General features: G+C 39.4%; 1 protein-coding gene across 1 annotated transcript; it reads right to left on the bottom strand.

Annotated features, from left to right (window-relative positions):
- Positions 1–325: 325 nt before the first annotated feature.
- Positions 326–14,005, bottom strand: LOC142214325 (uncharacterized). Its single transcript, XM_075283248.1, has 9 exons — positions 13,964–14,005; positions 8,722–8,892; positions 8,512–8,601; positions 8,159–8,239; positions 7,669–7,980; positions 3,152–3,259; positions 2,702–2,794; positions 2,053–2,133; positions 326–1,643 (listed from the first exon to the last, which is right to left on the bottom strand). Exons 2-9 carry the CDS (start codon positions 8,890–8,892, stop codon positions 720–722), a joined length of 1,860 nt encoding a protein of 619 aa, XP_075139349.1. The 5' UTR covers positions 13,964–14,005; the 3' UTR covers positions 326–719.
- Positions 14,006–14,606: the final 601 nt, after the last annotated feature.

Below are 14,606 nucleotides of genomic sequence, written 5' to 3'. Positions count from 1 at the left end.
CCCCTCGGGATGGCCCACCTAATTGTTTAGCAGTGCCGGTCTCTGATGACACAAACTGGGCGCAACATATTGGGCACCAAAATGGCACATTTCTATAAAATTTTTACTTTGTACATTAATTTTCAGGAAGGAGTCTTAGTCCCAAAATGATCATTCGGTCAGGGGTGTAGTTTCTAAAATGGGGTCCCTTTTTGGGGTTTCCATTGTTTTGGTACTTTAGGCCAATGGTCAAGTCTCGTACTTCCCGTAAGAACCTGACACGCAGTATATGATGACGCCACTTACTAATTTCTTGGACAAATATAAGATTTATTGTCGTGGTTACATCTCTTAGCTTATGCAGTAAGAAAATACAGATATAAGGATTTCTTTGCTTAAAGATGACATCTCACCGGGACAAGCACAGTCATCAAGGGCCTCTGTGAGATAGCTCAGTAATGGTGGCCACAAGGCATCCAAGAAAACTTCACCCAAGGACAGAGGAGGCTCATTCTGATCTTTGCGATCACTGTATGATGTCCCGGTGACCGGGTCTTCTTAACTATTACAAAGCTAGAAATATAATTGGTTACGTGTAAGACAATTGATTATAACGACCATTGGCCAAAATCTCTCCAGTAACCGTCAAGAAGATCATATTTGGACTCACCAGTAACCTTCAAGAAGATCATATTTGGTCAAAAAGCTTAATTATATCAAAACAAGAGAAGCAGATGACACTATGGTTGCCGACTTGCTAGCCATGTTATGACCAGAAGGCCCAGTATAAGGGCAAGAAGAACAGAGCCCAGGGATTGTGGCAAGATGTTGGTGAGCATGGCAAGCACTAGAAGAAAGACAAGGCCAATAAAACTTGTATAGAAGACTCTGTTCTTTGAAGATGAGACCTTTATCTCCAGAGATTTCTCTTCAGCTCCTACAGTTTTTGGCTGTGCTACTCTTCTAGCCCCATCATCATAGGAATCATCTAGACTTGGACCACCACCTTTGCCCTGACCGTGAAGACCTCCTTTAGTATCTGGACTGGTGGGGCTACTTTCATGAACATTGTCTTGGAAATTTGGATGTTTAGAAAAATTCTCATCATCACTGTCAGTCTCTTCCTCAGGATTATCTGCTATACCAACGTCTGTCACAGTCTCAGTTAGCGGGTCTTCAGCCTTCAAAGAATCATCAATGCCTTCCTGATCAGTTGGTCCTGGTTCATCGGTGCTACCAGTCTTCGATTCAGCACCGCCATTACCCCCATCATCTAACTCGTGTTCTAGTTTGACCCAATCGTCAAGACTACTACCCAAGTCAGGTTGTTCCTCACCATTTTCTTCAATCCTAGTTGTGATGGTCATCTCTTCATCTTCGATATCGATATTGGGTCTATCCGCAATGTTTTTAGCCGTCAGAGCAGCCAAGATGGCCATCAAAATACCAAAGGAGCATACTACTTCATCACCCACCAACAAGGCTTCTAAACTTGACCACTTTTCCAACATTGCCCCCTGAAACTCCTTCAAGAAGGTCTCTTGGTGACAGGCCTTGCCGCAGATGAACCTCACAGCCAAGGTGGACAGTTCTTGAACCATGTCCTTCCTTTGATCTTTATCCTTCAGGAAAAGTTCTATCTTATTCCTCCATGATGAGGTCATCTGTAATAAAGATAAAGAACTGAGGATCTAAAAACCGAACCTATAAAAGGATCACCCTATGCTTCGTAGGTAGGGTAACCCAAGGTATAACATCTCCAGAGTGAATGTGGGGACCAGGGATGTAGCTATAGGGGTTACAGAGGTCACTAGTGGGTTCTGGGGCCTAAGGAGGTCCCAAAGGTTCCTCTACCATCTCAAATATATTGCTATACTGAATGCCATAGCATTTAGAAAACCCATTAAAGATTTGGGGGCTTCAAGTTACACCTTTGGTGGGCCCTTCAAACATAACTGGAAGCCTCCATAGACTTTACACTTGTCTGAATAGGCACGCCCATTAATAATTTGGGTGTGGTCACAGTATTATGGGCGGGGCTTGTACTTGTATCATTGGCCTTCTAGCATTTACCAATAAGTGTTCCACGAAAGCAGGAAGGTGGAAGATCGGGACAAGATCGTAGGATTCTTGCAAGTTCTGCAGAAATTGTATCTGTAAAACAAACAGATATTAAAATTTGGAGAACATTAACCCTTCCATAACCATACAGACAAGAATTTCACACCGTACAAGCGGTCTTACTTAAGCTATATACCTATGATGACACAACTGATACAATGTATCAAAGATTGGGGGCGTGGCCATGCTATGGCAGAGATCTCGGTGGTAGTCACACTTTATAGATAAGCCGGCTCGGTCAGTGTGAGGACATAGCGGATTCCATCCACGCCAGGTCACAATGTAAAATGGTGGCCGGGGTGAACCATGGACATGACCAGAAAAGAATTGGTGACATTATTTGGTTTAGGTGGAGCCCCCCTTTAAGAAATATCCTCTATTGTGGAAAATGATGGGCGGTGGACATCCACCAACATCATTCAATGTGGTGGAGGTCAAGGTGTATGTCCACCACCTCCTGCAGACACCAGGCATGGTGACCTCATGTGTTCCAACTTGGAGGCCCAGAGCTCCCCGATTCATGGATTGTAGGTAGGTCATATATATGTAAAAGGGTGACTGGAGGACCAAGCAGTATCTACTGTACCACAGGATATCTTACCTCAGACTTGGCTTCAGAGATGGAGACCACCTTATGACATAGTCCAAACCCAAATGTTTCTCCAGACTCCACAAGTTTCTTGCCCCCTGATGCCTGGAGATATGGAGAGAGAAGTATGAGCCTTAGTAATGAGAACATCCGGTGCCGATTTTCATAGCAGGTTATCCTTTAGGTAGCGCTGTTCTGTTGTACTTGCTATGGTTGCAATGTACTATATATGATACTGAAGTCTGGCTAATCATGGTGCCACAGTCACAAAGTCCCACCATGGCCCACCCAAGGATTTTATGAAGGCCCACCCTTCTGAGGACCACACAAGTGCATGAAGTAGTATTGCCAAAGATGGCAACATTGAGTAGAGCTCCATCATACCTCAGCACAGACCCTGCCTAAAATAATGCATTTTCTGGGCGGGGCATTTTTGAAAATTTTGTAAAAATCTCTACTCACCCAGTTATCTGGACAGGGATTCCTAAATATTATCTGCACCCTCTTTCCTTGGTGTGATACAGTTAACAGATTCGCCTCCACGTCAAAAATCCTGACCATTTCCTGAATCTAGGGAAAAAGAACGGTATTATTATTAGAATCTAAGGAGCGGTATTACAGTATAGTAGTTATATTCTTGTACATAGGAGCAGTATTATAGTAGTTATATTCTTGTACATAGGAGCAGTATTATAGTAGTTATATTCCTGTACATAGGAGCAGTATTATAGTAGTTATATTCTTGTACATAGGAGCAGTATTATAGTAGTTATATTCTTGTACATAGGAGCAGTATTATAGTAGTTATATTCTTGTACATAGGAGCAGTATTATAGTAGTTATATTCTTGTACATAGGAGTAGTATTATAGTAGTTATATTCTTGTACATAGGAGTAGTATTATAGTAGTTATATTCTTGTACATAGTAGTAGTATTATAGTAGTTATACTCTTGTACATAGGAGGTAGTATTATAGTAGTTATATTCTTGTACATAGGGGGCAGTATTATAGTAGTTATATTCTTGTACATAGGAGTAGTATTATAGTAGTTATATTCTTGTACATAGGGGGCAGTATTATAGTAGTTATATTCTTGTACATAGGAGCAGTATTATAGTAGTTATATTCTTGTACATAGGAGGCAGTATTATAGTAGTTATATTCTTGTACATAGGAGCGGTATTATAGTAGTTATATTCTTGTACATAGGAGTGGTATTATAGTAGTTATATTCTTGTACATAGGAGTAGTATTATAGTAGTTATATTCTTGTACATAGGAGCAGTATTATAGTAGTTATATTCTTGTACATAGGAGCAGTATTATAGTAGTTATATTCTTGTACATAGGAGCAGTATTATAGTAGTTATATTCTTGTACATAGGAGGCAGTATTATAGTAGTTATATTCTTGTACATAGGAGCAGTATTATAGTAGTTATATTCTTGTACATAGGAGCAGTGTTATAGTAGTTATATTCTTGTACATAGGAGCAGTATTATAGTAGTTATATTCTTGTACATAGGAGTAGTATTATAGTAGTTATATTCTTGTACATAGGAGGTAGTATTATAGTAGTTATATTCTTGTACATAGGAGGTAGTATTATAGTAGTTATATTCTTGTACATAGGAGCAGTATTATAGTAGTTATATTCTTGTACATAGGAGCAGTATTATAGTAGTTATATTCTTGTACATAGGAGTAGTATTATAGTAGTTATATTCTTGTACATAGGAGTAGTATTATAGTAGTTATATTCTTGTACATAGGAGTAGTATTATAGTAGTTATATTCTTGTACATAGGAGCAGTATTATAGTAGTTATATTCTTGTACATAGGAGGCAGTATTATAGTAGTTATATTCTTGTACATAGGAGCAGTATTATAGTAGTTATATTCTTGTACATAGGAGCAGTGTTATAGTAGTTATATTCTTGTACATAGGAGCAGTGTTATAGTAGTTATATTCTTGTACATAGGAGTAGTATTATAGTAGTTATATTCTTGTACATAGGTGTAGTATTATAGTAGTTATATTCTTGTACATAGGTGTAGTATTATAGTAGTTATATTCTTGTACATAGGAGGTAGTATTATAGTAGTTATATTCTTGTACATAGGAGCAGTATTATAGTAGTTATATTCTTGTACATAGGAGGTAGTATTATAGTAGTTATATTCTTGTACATAGGAGCAGTATTATAGTAGTTATATTCTTGTACATAGGAGGCAGTATTATAGTAGTTATATTCTTGTACATAGGAGTAGTATTATAGTAGTTATATTCTTGTACATAGGAGTAGTATTATAGTAGTTATATTCTTGTACATAGTAGTAGTATTATAGTAGTTATATTCTTGTACATAGGAGTAGTATTATAGTAGTTATATTCTTGTACATAGGAGTAGTATTATAGTAGTTATATTCTTGTACATAGGGGGCAGTATTATAGTAGTTATATTCTTGTACATAGGAGCAGTATTATAGTAGTTATATTCTTGTACATAGGAGTAGTATTATAGTAGTTATATTCTTGTACATAGGAGGTAGTATTATAGTAGTTATATTCTTGTACATAGGAGTACTATTATAGTAGTTATATTCTTGTACATAGGAGTAGTATTATAGTAGTTATATTCTTGTACATAGGAGCAGTATTATAGTAGTTATATTCTTGTACATAGGAGTAGTATTATAGTAGTTATATTCTTGTACATAGGAGGCAGTATTATAGTAGTTATATTCTTGTACATAGGAGCAGTATTATAGTAGTTATATTCTTGTACATAGGAGCAGTATTATAGTAGTTATATTCTTGTACATAGGAGTAGTATTATAGTAGTTATATTCTTGTACATAGGAGTAGTATTATAGTAGTTATATTCTTGTACATAGGAGGCAGTATTATAGTAGTTATATTCTTGTACATAGGAGCAGTATTATAGTAGTTATATTCTTGTACATAGGAGCAGTATTATAGTAGTTATATTCTTGTACATAGGAGTAGTATTATAGTAGTTATATTCTTGTACATAGGAGTAGTATTACAGTAGTTATATTCTTGTACATAGGAAGTAGTATTATAGTAGTTATATTCTTGTACATAGGAGCAGTATTATAGTAGTTATATTCTTGTACATAGGAGGTAGTATTATAGTAGTTATATTCTTGTACATAGGAGTAGTATTATAGTAGGTATATTCTTGTACATAGCAGGTGTATTATAGTAGGTATATTCTTGTACATAGGAGGTAGTATTATAGTAGGTATATTCTTGTACATAGGAGCAGTATTATAGTAGGTATATTCTTGTACATAGGAGGTAGTATTATAGTAGGTATATTCTTGTACATAGGAGCAGTATTATAGTAGGTATATTCTTGTACATAGGAGGTAGTATTATAGTAGTTATATTCTTGTACATAGGAGTAGTATTATAGTAGGTATATTCTTGTACATAGGAGGTAGTATTATAGTAGTTATATTCTTGTACATAGGAGCAGTATTATAGTAGTTATATTCTTGTACATAGGAGTAGTATTATAGTAGTTATATTCTTCTACATAGGAGGTAGTATTATAGTAGTTATATTCTTGTACATAGGAGTAGTATTATAGTAGTTATATTCTTCTACATAGGAGGTAGTATTATAGTAGTTATATTCTTGTATATAGGAGCAGTATTATAGTAGTTATATTCTTGTACATAGGAGTAGTATTATAGTAGTTATATTCTTGTACATAGGAGGCAGTATTATAGTAGTTATATTCTTGTACATAGGAGGCAGTATTATAGTAGTTATATTATTGTACATAGGAGCAGTATTATAGTAGTTATATTCTTGTACATAGGAGTAGTATTATAGTAGTTATATTATTGTACATAGGAGCAGTATTATAGTAGTTATATTCTTGTACATAGGAGTAGTATTATAGTAGTTATATTCTTGTACATAGGAGGTAGTATTATAGTAGTTATATTCTTGTACATAGGAGCAGTATTATAGTAGTTATATTCTTGTACATAGGAGGCAGTATTATAGTAGTTATATTCTTATACAGAGGAGCAGTATTATAGTAGTTATATTCTTGTACATAGGAGCAGTATTATAGTAGTTATATTCTTGTACATAGGAGCAGTATTATAGTAGTTATATTCTTGTACATAGGAGCAGTATTATAGTAGTTATATTCTTGTACATAGGAGCAGTATTATAGTAGTTATATTCTTGTACATAGGAGCAGTATTATAGTAGTTATATTCTTGTACATAGGGGGCAGTATTATAGTAGTTATATTCTTGTACATAGGATTAGTATTATAGTAGTTATATTCTTGTCCATAGGGGGCAGTATTATAGTAGCTATATTCTTGTCCATAGGGGGCAGTATTATAGTAGCTATATTCTTGTCCATAGGAGGCAGTATTATAGTAGTTATATTCTTGTCCATAGGGGGCAGTATTATAGTAGCTATATTCTTGTACATAGGAGTAGTATTATAGTAGTTATATTCTTGTACATAGGAGCAGTATTATAGTAGTTATATTCTTGTACATAGGAGGTAGTATTATATTAGTTATATTCTTGTACATAGGAGGTAGTATTATAGTAGTTTGTAAGCCCTCGCGGGCAGGGCCCTCTACCCCACTGTGCCAATCGGTCACTGTTAGTATTATATCTACCTGTATATTCTGTGTATTGTATGTAACCCCCAAATGTAAAGCACCATGGAATTAATGGTGCTTTATAAATAAATAATAATAGTTATATTCTTGTACATACGAGGTAGTATTATAGTAGTTATATTCTTGTACATAGGAGCAGTATTATAGTAGTTATATTCTTGTACATAGGAGCAGTATTATAGTAGTTATATTCTTGTACATAAGAGCAGTATTATAGTAGTTATATTTTTGTACATAGGGGGCAGTATTATAGTAGTGATATTCTTCCTTGTGGACTTTGCTTCTTACCTGCTCGCTTTGATCTTCCTCAGTCTTTTCCTTCTGAATTTTATAATCAAAGTTCTTAGATCCTCCGACAGATGTTGCCACCTCAGCTGCTGCCAATGCCACCAGGGCTACTGTCACCATGTCTTCCATTCTCTGTTGACCAGTGCGAGATGCTCCAACTTTTTCGATCAGGATCTTCTCAAGGTCCTTACAATAGTCTTTGACTTTGTCTTCCGAAAAGCTGAGGAACTGAGCGGCTGCCATACAGAGTTTCTTCACTTCAGCCTCAGGACCACAAAGGGATGACAGACAATCCTGATACTCTTCAATCGTCTGTGGATTACAAGAGTGAAGACACGTCAAGGAGAACAGGGAAATCTCTGGCGTTTTGAGAAGATGTGGTGATCGGACTTAGGGTATACTCAGTAGGGTCCGGGTGACTTAGGCTAGATAGATTATGGTGGAGGTGACTACTACCTTATAGATTGGTATATTTCTTCTATATACTCACCAAGCAGCCAATGACAAAACCCGTCAAGTTGAAGTTTGAGGACAGACGGGCGATTTCTGATGGACTGAGCAACAGGCGGACCTGTAATGGTGGGAAGATACGGTATTGGGTGAAAACAGAATGGGAAAGGGGTAATGCTAGATCTTGAAAGATCAGAGTAGGATTGGAAACCACCATGGCCATAAATGGGACTTTCCCTGGACACTGGTAATATATATTCCTGGCGGCCAGTCAGGGGTCTTGGCTAGGGTACATCACTATGACCATGGCTATGGGAATCTCCTGCTGCTTTCTATTGCAATGATTTGTTGGCCCTGATATCCTACCCCCGATAGTCATATGTTGGTCCTCACCTCCCAAGCATTGTCAGTTACGTCGGTTATGGCAAACACCTTGGTGGACACTCCATGTTGGAATATTCTCTTCTCTTGGAAAGCAACATCCTGTATATAGGGAGAAAGCAATGGTGATGTATAAGTGAAAGACGACCAAGAGATCACCCACCAGTAGAAGACAACATCTGGATCCCCCGGCACATATTATAGCTCACATAGACCTCTCACCTCTTCAGGTCTTGGGCTTCCTTCTGAATTCTTGAGAAGATGTAGCTGAGTCCTCTGGTTGGTGACAATGCAGAGGTTACGTCTACTGTCCCGGGGGAACGTCAGAGGGACCTCATGTCGTTTTACTGAGCAGTCGTTCTGTAGCTCGAACACTGACACCTTGGAGTCCATCTGTACAGCGAGGAGATGAAGAAGATAGGTCTCAGGTATCTCAATGTAGATGAGATAAGTATCTAAGCTTATAATGTCTGAGTCTGATATAGTCTGTTAAACTGGTGTATCTAATCCTATCCTGTGTGATACTGTATACTGAGCTGAGTATCTAATCCTATCCTGTGTGATACTGTATACTGAGCTGTGTATCTAATCCTATCCTGTGTGATACTGTCTGCTGAGCTGTGTATCTAATCCTATCCTGTGTGATACTGTATACTGGGCTGTGTATCTAATCCAATCCTGTGTGATACTGTATACTGAGCTGAGTATCTAATCCTATCCTGTGTGATACTGTATACTGGGCTGTGTATCTAATCCTATCCTGTGTGATATTGTATACTGGGCTGTGTATCTAATCCTATCCTGTGTGATACCGTATACTGAGCAGTGTATCTAATCCTATCCTGTGTGATACCGTATACTGCGCTGTGTATCTAATCCTATCCTGTGTGATACCGTATACTGAGCTGTGTATCTAATCCTATCCTGTGTGATACCGTATACTGAGCTGTGTATCTAATCCTATCCTGTGTGATACCGTATACTGAGCTGTGTATCTAATCCTATCCTGTGTGATACCGTATACTGAGCTGTGTATCTAATCCTATCCTGTGTGATACCGTATACTGAGCTGTGTATCTAATCCTATCCTGTGTGATACCGTATACTGAGCTGTGTATCTAATCCTATCCTGTGTGATACCGTATACTGAGCTGTGTATCTAATCCTATCCTGTGTGATACCGTATACTGAGCTGTGTATCTAATCCTATCCTGTGTGATACCGTATACTGAGCTGTGTATCTAATCCTATCCTGTGTGATACCGTATACTGAGCTGTGTATCTAATCCTATCCTGTGTGATACCGTATACTGAGCTGTGTATCTAATCCTATCCTGTGTGATACCGTATACTGAGCTGTGTATCTAATCCTATCCTGTGGGATACCGTATACTGAGCTGTGTATCTAATCCTATCCTGTGGGATACCGTATACTGAGCTGTGTATCTAATCCTATCCTGTGGGATACCGTATACTGAGCTGTGTATCTAATCCTATCCTGTGGGATACCGTATACTGAGCTGTGTATCTAATCCTATCCTGTGGGATACCGTATACTGAGCTGTGTATCTAATCCTATCCTGTGGGATACCGTATACTGAGCTGTGTATCTAATCCTATCCTGTGGGATACCGTATACTGAGCTGTGTATCTAATCCTATCCTGTGGGATACCGTATACTGAGCTGTGTATCTAATCCTATCCTGTGGGATACCGTATACTGAGCTGTGTATCTAATCCTATCCTGTGGGATACCGTATACTGAGCTGTGTATCTAATCCTATCCTGTGGGATACCGTATACTGAGCTGTGTATCTAATCCTATCCTGTGGGATACCGTATACTGAGCTGTGTATCTAATCCTATCCTGTGGGATACCGTATACTGAGCTGTGTATCTAATCCTATCCTGTGGGATACCGTATACTGAGCTGTGTATCTAATCCTATCCTGTGGGATACCGTATACTGAGCTGTGTATCTAATCCTATCCTGTGTGATACCGTATACTGAGCTGTGTATCTAATCCTATCCTGTGTGATACCGTATACTGAGCTGTGTATCTAATCCTATCCTGTGTGATACCGTATACTGAGCTGTGTATCTAATCCTATCCTGTGTGATACCGTATACTGAGCTGTGTATCTAATCCTATCCTGTGTGATACCGTATACTGAGCTGTGTATCTAATCCTATCCTGTGTGATACCGTATACTGAGCTGTGTATCTAATCCTATCCTGTGTGATACCGTATACTGAGCTGCGTATCTAATCCTATCCTGTGTGATACCGTATACTGAGCTGCGTATCTAATCCTATCCTGTGTGATACCGTATACTGAGCTGCGTATCTAATCCTATCCTGTGTGATACCGTATACTGAGCTGCGTATCTAATCCTATCCTGTGTGATACCGTATACTGAGCTGCGTATCTAATCCTATCCTGTGTGATACCGTATACTGAGCTGCGTATCTAATCCTATCCTGTGTGATACCGTATACTGAGCTGCGTATCTAATCCTATCCTGTGTGATACCGTATACTGAGCTGCGTATCTAATCCTATCCTGTGTGATACCGTATACTGAGCTGCGTATCTAATCCTATCCTGTGTGATACCGTATACTGAGCTGCGTATCTAATCCTATCCTGTGTGATACCGTATACTGAGCTGCGTATCTAATCCTATCCTGTGTGATACCGTATACTGAGCTGCGTATCTAATCCTATCCTGTGTAATGTGGTCTTCCGTGTATAATGGGTAAGTAATGGCGTTCCCATGTTCTGTTACACATTACATACATGTCCTGAGCAGGCGGAGGTCGGGTTGTACTTAGTTTTGGTTTCAGGTTGTTACAGGGTGCAGTCAATCTAACCCGATCTACTAAGTACATGGCAGCGGGGTCATAAAATACACAATACACACATACAGCACAAAATATACATACAACAGACACATATAATATACATGTATACAGAACACACACACAATATACAGGTATACAGTACACCCCCATAATACACACATTCGCCACACAATACATACATATAACATACATGTATACAGTACACACACATATATAACACACATATACAGTGAGTTGTGTCGCACTTACCTTCTCCCGTGTTACCGCTCTGCAGTACATATAATAGTGACCACACCTTCTTGCACAATTACTTTCACTTTCTATTCTCGCACTTTACACACCTTTAACCCCTTCCGAATCAGCCGCAGCTTATATAACCTCAGCCCAAATCACCTCGCAGTCAGTGGGCGGGGCTGTGACAACACAGCTCTACCTAATAATAGACCCATAGGAGATGGAGGGCAGATAAAGCCCCTGGTCTATGTAGCCTGCCCTTATATCAGGACCATCTTAGGACAGACAGGTCTTCGTCCCCACCACATCTGATGGAAGTGTTTTCTGAGCCCCAACTATTCGGATCCCCTCCTGACCTTATGACCCTGTCTATAGGTTTCCGTCATGTCCCCGTTCCCCTCCATCCCTTAAGGCTATACAGATTACCCCAGTAGTGCCTGAGGTGTAGACTTTCCACTACTGGGCCTTGTCCTACCACAGACCTCCTCCCGCAGTGTCAGACGTGGGGACCGGACATCCAGGATCGGCGGCTCACCTCTGCCTGAATCCTTCTGGGCTCTCCATCAGATACAAGCATGTCTGAACCGAAATCTGATCCCAGGTGTCTTCTACACGTCCCAATGTTGGTGCAGACTGGTGGACGCACTACATTTCTCATGCTCCATCTGCCTGCTCTCACTCTCTGTGTGCCCCTCCCCTCTCCCCTGCACAGGTAATAAACCCCTCCCACATCTCAGGTCACATGATGCTGTGACATTATATATGGACGCTCTCTCCTGCTTTCCCTCATAGAGTGAGAGCAGCAGATGCATCCTGGGAAATGTAGTCTGTCCGCAGACTCACTGCATGTAAGTAACAGGGATACCAGGAGCGGCAAGTAAAATACAGGCAGGTAAAGGGGGCAGGGAGGGGTTAGCACTGCAGATATTTGGAAGCTGGAGAACCCCTTTAAAGTTCCCCAGAGGGACTAAAAAATACTGTTAAAGAGTATTAAAGTTTTATTAAAAAAAAACCCCTAAAAGTAATATCAAAACACATTAGACCCCCCCCCATCCCAGAATACTTAATGAATAATATAACCATATCACATCCATACCGGGTATTGTCATGCCACGCTGTATGCTGAATGGCATAAAAAAATCTGAACCTCCACGCCATGTTTTATGTCTGTTAGCCACTGAAAAAGCATCTTATAAAGTGATCAAAAAAGCGATATGTTCCCCAAAATGGCGTCAATACCACATACTTACATGCATTATATACAACATACAGAACATATAATATACACTTAAACATATATACAACACTCACATACATACCCGTAGACAATACATGATATACTCATACACACGTACAATATACATGTATACAGTACACAATGTACACACATATAATACACACATACAATATTGTAAAGCATGGACTCAAGACCTGGTTCAGCTGGTTTCCACATGTGCCTGTTACCATCCCCCCAGCTAGGACAGCATGGCTCACCATGCGGCATGGAAGAGAAACCTACATGGAAATGCGGACTTCTTCTCTCAAGGAGATGATTTTTGGCGTCAATTGCTGATGTGTGAAGATGCTACAGCTGACTGGTATTTCTTTCTATTACTGTGGACACGTGAGAACCTACCATCACCCACCTACCCCAGGAGTTTATGGAAGCTTGGCAAGAGAGCAGCACCCTGTCTACCTGGATGGCTTCAGACCTCTCTGGGCAGTAGAACACAGTGGTAAGAAGAAAGGAGGAGGAGGAGGGCTTGTGATGAAGGACATTTGGGGCATTTTTTGTGGTTAATGGACAATAGTGCTGATACAAGATACCGAACTATCAGCTGTGAGCAGGAGATCTCACCACCTACCAAAGGAACTGCCACATGTTATCATGATAGCTTCCTATGTCCCCCACCTCTGCAAAAATTTCTGCCTGTTATATCCACATGCTGTGACCCCCCTCCTCGTGTCCTAGAACCAAGTCGGCTGTATTATTATTATTATTATTATAAATTATTATTAACATCACTCCGCACAGAGAACTAAATGATCCTGCAGTGTGTCTGTTTCTTTCTTTTTAGTTACTATGATTCCTAGTATTTCTCTATCTGCCATGAGCTTGTATGTGTTTCTCTCTTGTTATATACTACTGTACCATCTATGAAACTGTATCACTGAAATTTCCCCATTGTGGGACTATTAAAGGAATATCTTATACTGTACATGTATACAGTAAACACATATATAATACACATATATACAGTACACAATACATATATATATACAGTACACAATACACACACAGTGCACATACATAATACATATACAGTACACATATATAATACACACATATACAAGTTGTGTTGCACTTTCTCCTTGCGGTTACAAACTCTGAAAGTGACAATATGGCGTCAGCAACTTCTTGCAAAAATACTTTCACTTTTCATTCTCGGACTTTACACACTTTTAACCCTTTCCATATCAGCTGCTGCTTCTATAACCTCAGCCCAAAACACATCAGAAGGGGGCGATAGAGGTATTCGCTGCTTTCAGGCGTGTCTGTCAGTGGGCGGAGCTGTGACAACTTGTACCACATCTCTATCTAATAACAGAACCATAGGAGACGTACAGCAGATAGTCTGCCCCTACATTAGTACATGATCTTATCTTAGGACAGACACGTCTTCATCCCGGGCCATTCTTATAGTTACTTACTGGGAGATTTCCCAAACACATCTGCTGGAAGTTCCTTCCAAGTCTCAACTACTTGGACCCCCCCCGACTAATTCCAGATTGTGCCCTCCTATTCTTGTGTCTTCCCTAAAGGTTCCCATCATGTCCTTATTTCTCCTAATTCCTTAAAGAGGTCACCATACTCATCTGTCCCCAGTGGTCCTTGTGTCAGAAGGTCGACATGCAGAGGAAGAGGCCAAGGTGCACCCACCAGCAGAAACAGGGGTCCTGGCACAACCAATCCGGAGCCCCAAGGATGGCTGGAACCCACTTGACCTT

This window comes from Leptodactylus fuscus, chromosome 7 (assembly GCF_031893055.1).
Source record: "Leptodactylus fuscus isolate aLepFus1 chromosome 7, aLepFus1.hap2, whole genome shotgun sequence".
Lineage (NCBI taxonomy): Eukaryota > Metazoa > Chordata > Amphibia > Anura > Leptodactylidae > Leptodactylus > Leptodactylus fuscus.
Note: the sequence above shows the minus strand (reverse complement) of the source record. Positions and strands in the feature narration are given on the sequence as shown.

Bases quoted from the DNA above. Each gene is read 5' to 3' on its own strand.
- LOC142214325 (XM_075283248.1), bottom strand. From the start codon at position 8,892: ATGGACTCCAAGGTGTCAGTGTTCGAGCTACAGAACGACTGCTCAGTA. The intron at 8,602-8,721 runs GTGAGAGGTCTA...CCCTATATACAG, and splicing joins GAAGCCCAAGACCTGAAGAG to GATGTTGCTTTCCAAGAGAA. The intron at 2,795-3,151 runs GTGAGTAGAGAT...CCATATCTCCAG, and splicing joins ATCCCTGTCCAGATAACTGG to GCATCAGGGGGCAAGAAACT.